This window comes from Arachis ipaensis, chromosome B05 (assembly GCF_000816755.2).
Source record: "Arachis ipaensis cultivar K30076 chromosome B05, Araip1.1, whole genome shotgun sequence".
NCBI lineage: Eukaryota > Viridiplantae > Streptophyta > Magnoliopsida > Fabales > Fabaceae > Arachis > Arachis ipaensis.
In genome coordinates this window covers 136,698,023-136,704,427 of record NC_029789.2, presented here as the reverse complement: position 1 = coordinate 136,704,427, position 6,405 = coordinate 136,698,023, and the positions used below count along the sequence as shown (strand labels likewise).

The following is a 6,405-nucleotide window of genomic DNA, read 5'->3' as shown; positions in this document are numbered from 1 at the left end:
AAAATAATGGAGGTTGACAATAATAATTTTCGCAAGGAAGACTAACGAGATAATCTAATGTTTGATGTGCATACTGCATAAGCATAACTTAAGTGTAACGAACATTTTTGCAAGGCAAAACCCCTTCAAATAAATAAAATATAAAAATAAGACAATAAAACAGAAGAAATTAAATGTACGAGTGATTTGCCAAATGTTCCGGCAATCATTTTCCCCATGATTATTTGTGTCCTCAAACATGCGAAACTCCATGCAAAATCCCCTCTCCTTTGTACTCGATCTTCTCCACTCTCATCACTCTAATCTAATGTAACCTTTCATCTAACCAACTAAGCTTTTCTTTCTTCTCTCAACAAAAATCATGCACATGCACAAGCAATGATGTCACCACCTTAATTAACTATTGCATAGTTGAGTAAAAGAAATAATAAATTAAAAAAAAAATGGCGAAATCAATAAAACGGTTATCAGCAATGGATTTCTTAAACGGAGAAGAAGATTATAACCACCAGCACAACCAAAGAAGCAAGTCGATTTCAAGATCAAAACGGAAACAACTTGCACTCTCATGCATGCTAAACACCGAGGTTGGTGCAGTTCTTGCAGTGATTCGTCGAAGCCCCGAATTCAACCCTCTCTATTCCTCCCCGGAAGACACCTACGACTCCTCCATTGTCACCTCCTTAAGGTCCCTTCGTTCTCTCATCTTCAACCCTACACAAGAATGGCGCAGCATTGACCCCTCTATCTACCTCTCCCCGTTCCTTGACGTCATTCTCAACGACGACATGCCTGCCGCCGCCACAGCCGTCGCCCTCTCTTCCATCCTCAAGATCCTCAAGTTCGAGGTGTTCGATGAAAGGACGCCCGGTGCCAGAGAAGGCATGGAAGCCATTGTTACCGCCATCACCGGTTGCCGACTCGAGAAAACTGATCCGGTGTCTGAGGACGCCGTTATGATGAAGATTCTTCAGGTTCTTGCTGGGACAATGCACCACAGGGCTTCCATCTTGCTCAGTGATCCCGCTGTGTGCACGCTTGTCAATGCTTGTTTTCAAGTTGTGCAGCAATCTGTTAATCGCGGTGATTTGCTTCAGAGGAATGCCAGGTACACCATGCATGAGCTTATACAGGTAAGCTGATACAAACCCAGAAAATTTTACTAGTAACAGCAAATAAATCATATATAATCATGTTATGTGTATAGCACTATTTATTTAGTATCTCAAAATTTTTTTGTTATATTACCTATAAATAAGTTTGATTATTCTAAACAAAGAAAAAGTGTATTTCTATATATATACATCTAATTTGGGTCTGTCCCTTGTTCAGGTTGTGTTTTCTAGGCTTCCAGAGCTTGAGAAGAAGGGTGGCCGCCGCCACCTCCGCAGTGGGGAATACTCTGGATCAGAAACGGATGACGATGATGATGATGATGAGGATGATGATGGTGATGGTGGGGAAGTGACTGGCTATGGGATTAAGTGTGCCATTGACATATTCCATTTCTTGTGTTCATTGTTGAATGTTGTGTCTGTGATTGAGAATCCTGATGGGACTTTACCTCACACTGCTGATGAGAATGTTCAGATCTTTGCGTTGCTTATGATCAATTCTGCTCTTGAACTTAGTGGGGATGTTATTGGGAGGCACCCTAGGCTCTTGAGGATGATCCAAGATGATTTGTTTCACCATTTGATTTACTATGGTTCATGGTCTAGTTCCTTTGTCTTGTCCATGATTTGCAGCACTGTCTTGAATGCCTACCACTTTCTAAGAAGGTTAGATTTCATTATTCTTCATTAGTCAAAGAAATAAACGAAATTTTAAATATAAATTTTTACGTATTTAGTCAAAAGAGAAATATTTTGTGTATTCAATTTATGAAATTTATCTTATGTATATTTCACGTCTATAATAAGTAAATAATTTAAATATATAATAATATGTTATCCATATATTCTTTCTTACTTTGAAACAAATTAACAAAATTACATGTCAAAGTCATGATAAAAAAAAAAGTTGAGAAATAAACATAGTATAAGTTAGCATCAAGTCTCGTACAATGCATTCACACTAGATATTCTTATATCCTTTATAAGTAATTTTTCATGCTTCACATGAACAGAACAGACAACATTAAAAGATTTGTTGTATAGTGTTGCTACTTATGTTATTTATGTATGATTTTAATGTTGTAGGTTTTTACGTTTCCAGCTAGAAGCTTTCTTTTTAAACGTGTTAACAAGACTTGCAAGTTTCGGAAGCTCAATTTCGATTCAAGAAGTAGCAGGTGAGGGAATAATAAACTTTTGCAGACAACCAACATTCATCATAGAAGCTTATGTGAACTTTGACTGCGATCCGTGTTGCCGGAACGTATTCGAGGACTTCGGCAGGCTTCTATGCAAGCATTCATTTGCAGGGAGTGGTTCCTCCACAAGCATGCAAATCCAAGCCTTTGAAGGACTATTGATTCTGATTCACCACATTGCAGACAACATTGACAAAGATGATTCAGGTCCTTTAGGTGCTTATGCAGTTCAATTGAATGAGTATATACCGTTTTGGGAAGACATGGAGAGAGATGAAGATGATTTGGACACTTGGGTGGAACATGTAAGGATGAGGAAATATCAGAAGAAGAAATTGCTGATTGCTGCAAACCATTTCAACAGAGATAATAAGAAGGGTCTAGAGTACTTGAAGCATGCTAAATTGATATCTGATCCTCCGGATCCAAAAGGGTATGCTTACTTTTTTCGATACACACCCGGCCTAGACAAGAAGATCATAGGAGAATACCTTGGAGACCCTGATGAATTCTACCTCAAAGTTCTCAAGGAGTTCACAGAGACATTCCATTTCAATGGGATGGTTCTTGACACTGCTCTTCGGTTCTATCTAGAGAGTTTCTTGTTGCCAGGGGAGTCACAAAAGATTCAGCGCATACTCGAAGCCTTTTCGGATAGATTCTATGATCAGCAATCATCAGACTTGTTTGCAAGCAAGGACACTGTTCTTATCCTCTGCTATTCCCTCATCATGCTCAATACTGATCAGCACAATCCTCAAGTTAAGAAGAAGATGACAGAAGAAGAATTCATTAGGAACAATCGCGCCATCAACGCAGGACAGGATCTGCCTAGAGATTATCTTTCAGAGCTTTTTCAGTCCATTTCAAGTTATGCAATTGCCCTTGACACAAGTACTGTGTCACTAGACATGACACCAAGCAGGTGGATTCAGCTCATAAACCGATCCAAAGTGTCACAGAATTACATACAATGTGACTATGATCGCAGATTATGCAGGGATATGTTTGCTTGCATTGCTGGTCCATCGGTTGCGGCTCTTTCATCATTCTTTGAGCATAATGATGAAGAGGAGCTGCTCCATGAATGCATTGAAGGCTTGTTCTCGGTTGCGAGGATTGCTCAGTATGGACTAGAAGATACCCTTGATGAGCTCATAACATCTTTCTGCAAATTCACCACATTGCAGAATCCATATGCTTCTCCAGAAGAGACTCTCTACACATTTGGCCATGATTTGAAGCCTAGATTGGCAACAGTTGCTGTTTTCACCATAGCAAACATGTTTCGCAACGGGATTAGAGGGGGTTGGAAGAACATTGTAGACTGCTTGATAAAACTCAAGAGGCTTAAGCTGATTCCCCAATCTGTTCTTGATCTTGAGCAATCTGCAGATGCAGCAACCACACCTGAATCAGCTACATCTCCTACTGAAGATCATAGATTTAGCAGCCACCAAATGGGTACCATAATGCAACGCTTTACTCTCCTTTCGCCGGACAACACGGATGATGGAATAAACCTTAGTAACGAATCGGATAGGAATATCAAGATGATCAAACTGTGCCAAATTGGTAGCATCTTCAGTACTTGTTCAAACATTCCCATAGAATCCTTGCACAGCCTTGGAAGATCTTTAATATCTGCGGCTGCCGGAAAAGGCCAAAAGTATAGCACACAGCACGATGAGGAAGAAACCATTGAGTTCTGTTGGGAACTACTCAGTGCAGTAGCCACAGTTAATGCTCACAGGTTCCACATGTTTTGGCCAAATTTCCATGAATATCTTCTAGCAGTTGTTCAGTTCCAAATGTTCTCCCCAGTCCCATTTGCTGAGAAAGCTCTTTTAGGCCTTCTCAAGATCTGTCTAAAGCTCTTTTCCCAACCAGTTGATGACAAGATAAGTGAGGAGGCCATATTCAAGTCCATAACTTTAATGTGGAAGCTTGATAAAGAGATCCTTGACACATGCCATGATATCATTTCTCAAACAGCCAGCCGAATAGTCACCGACTATGCTGCAAATTTGCAGACTCCTTTCGGATGGAAATCGCTCTTAAACTTGCTTTCAGTCGCCTGGAGGTATCCGGAAACCTACGACTTGGGAGTGGATGCGTTGGTCACTTTGTTTTCTGATGGAACTCATGTGTCACGAACGAATTATGCGTTTTGCATTGATTGTGCTTTTGGTTGTTTTCTAGCTAAGAACAGTCCTGCAGATAAAAAGAAAAAGATGCTAGATATATTAGCCGATTCGGTTAACTTGTTGATCCATTGGCACAGGACTCTATACTCAGATCCTGGGAGTAATTTCAGTATATCAAGCAGCACAAGCTCTTCCTCTAATGAGGAAACTAGCAGAAGCCTTGCAAACTACAACATGAACCTGTTTGTGAAACTTGGAGAAGCATTCAGAAGAACAACATTGTCAAGACAAGAAGAGATAAGAAACCATGCAGTTCATTCTCTTCACAAGAGTTTCTTGCTTGCTGAGGAACTCCTTTTTATATCATCCAATTGCATCAACTACTTCAACCTTGTGATCTTCGCCATGGTCGACGAGCTTCACGAGAAGATGCTGGAGTACTCGAGGAGGGAAGGCGCAGAAAAGGAAATGAGGAGCATGGAAGGGACACTTAAGCTTGCAATGGAGCTGTTTACTGATATGTTCTTGCAGTCATTGAGGCAAATAGCTGAGAGCCCTGGATTTAGGACATTCTGGTTAGGCATATTGAGGAGGATGGACACGTGTATGAAAGCTGACTTGGGGCATTATGGTCCATCAAGTTTGAGTGAAATAATACCTCATTTGTTGAAGAAGATAATAACACAGATGAAGGAGCAAGAGATTTTGGTGCCCAAAGAAGATGATGATATGTGGGAGATCACATACATTCAGATACAGTGGATATGTCCTGCTATCAAGGATGACTTATTCCCAATGTAGAACATCAATCTCATACTCATGTAATGTATTAGTATTTTTTCTATCATCATCATGTAATGTATTATGTATTCTTTCTTTTAAGTTTGATGCAGCCATTTTTGTAGTACTTAGTGCATTCCCATTTTTATTTTCATAGTACTTTGATGATATCATAATTTCATTACACAAGGAATCTCAATCTACTACACTTGATCATAGATTTATTTTATTTTGACAAATGTTATATGCACCAATTTTTTTTAGTATAATTCATAATTGATTGATAAAAATGAGAGAAGATAAAACATTTCTTGTATGCACTAGGGGTGAGCACGGGTCGGTTTGGTTTGGGTTCAAGATGAAATTAGAACCGAATCGATTAAATTGTAATCGGTTCGGTTTGATTCGAATTTGTATTTTTTTGTGTATGTACTCGAACCAAACCAAACCGATTAAGAACGGATTGGTTCGGTTCGAGTAATTGGGTACCCGATGACTTTGAAATTCATAAAAAAACCAAATTTTTATCTTAAAAATTCAACAATAACATCAATAGAAATAATCCAAACATGTTAAACACCAAATACATTAAAAAATAAAATGATTAAAATCTAAACATATTAATAGTGAATAATTTTTGTCTAATGGAAATACAAATTTTTTAATTAAACACCAATTTTTTATTTAATTAATATATGATCGGGTTCATGGGTTGGTTCGGGTTCCGTACCCCCAGAACCAGTGGCGGAACTTGAAAAAAAATTTTTGGGGGCCGATAAAAAATAATTATCAAAATATTTTTTATATGGACCCCATTTAAGATAAGCTCGTCTAATCTCATCTCTCTGGTTTGGATGATATTGTCAAATTTAAAGCCGTTTTTCAAGATCTCGTTCCAAAAAGTTAAGGTTTAAGTCATCAGATGTAACTTTTTGAACTTTTGAAGGTTATATCTCACTTTCTTCGTGATTCATTAAAGTAGAAGAACTATTTATAGGTGTTGATATTGTAAAAGTTATATGTTCTCCTTCTTAAATATTAGCCTTCCACTTAAAAAATGTATCAATTTTTTATTTTTTATTATTTTATATAAAAATTTGAATATATATCCTGTAAAATATGTAAAAAAGAAGTTAGAAAGATAAATATTAAAATTTAGAATAT

The 6,405-nt window shown here is 38.0% G+C and overlaps 1 protein-coding gene across 1 annotated transcript; it reads left to right on the top strand.

Moving 5' to 3' along the window:
• LOC107641258 (ARF guanine-nucleotide exchange factor GNL2) lies at positions 113-5,545 on the top strand. Its single transcript, XM_016344755.2, has 3 exons — positions 113-1,133; positions 1,333-1,781; positions 2,202-5,545. The coding sequence occupies exons 1-3, from the start codon at positions 444-446 to the stop codon at positions 5,260-5,262; spliced, it is 4,200 nt and encodes a 1,399-aa protein (XP_016200241.1). The 5' UTR covers positions 113-443; the 3' UTR covers positions 5,263-5,545.

Bases quoted from the DNA above. Each gene is read 5' to 3' on its own strand.
- LOC107641258 (XM_016344755.2), top strand. From the start codon at position 444: ATGGCGAAATCAATAAAACGGTTATCAGCAATGGATTTCTTAAACGGA. The intron at 1,134-1,332 runs GTAAGCTGATAC...TCCCTTGTTCAG, and splicing joins CCATGCATGAGCTTATACAG to GTTGTGTTTTCTAGGCTTCC. The intron at 1,782-2,201 runs GTTAGATTTCAT...TTAATGTTGTAG, and splicing joins GCCTACCACTTTCTAAGAAG to GTTTTTACGTTTCCAGCTAG.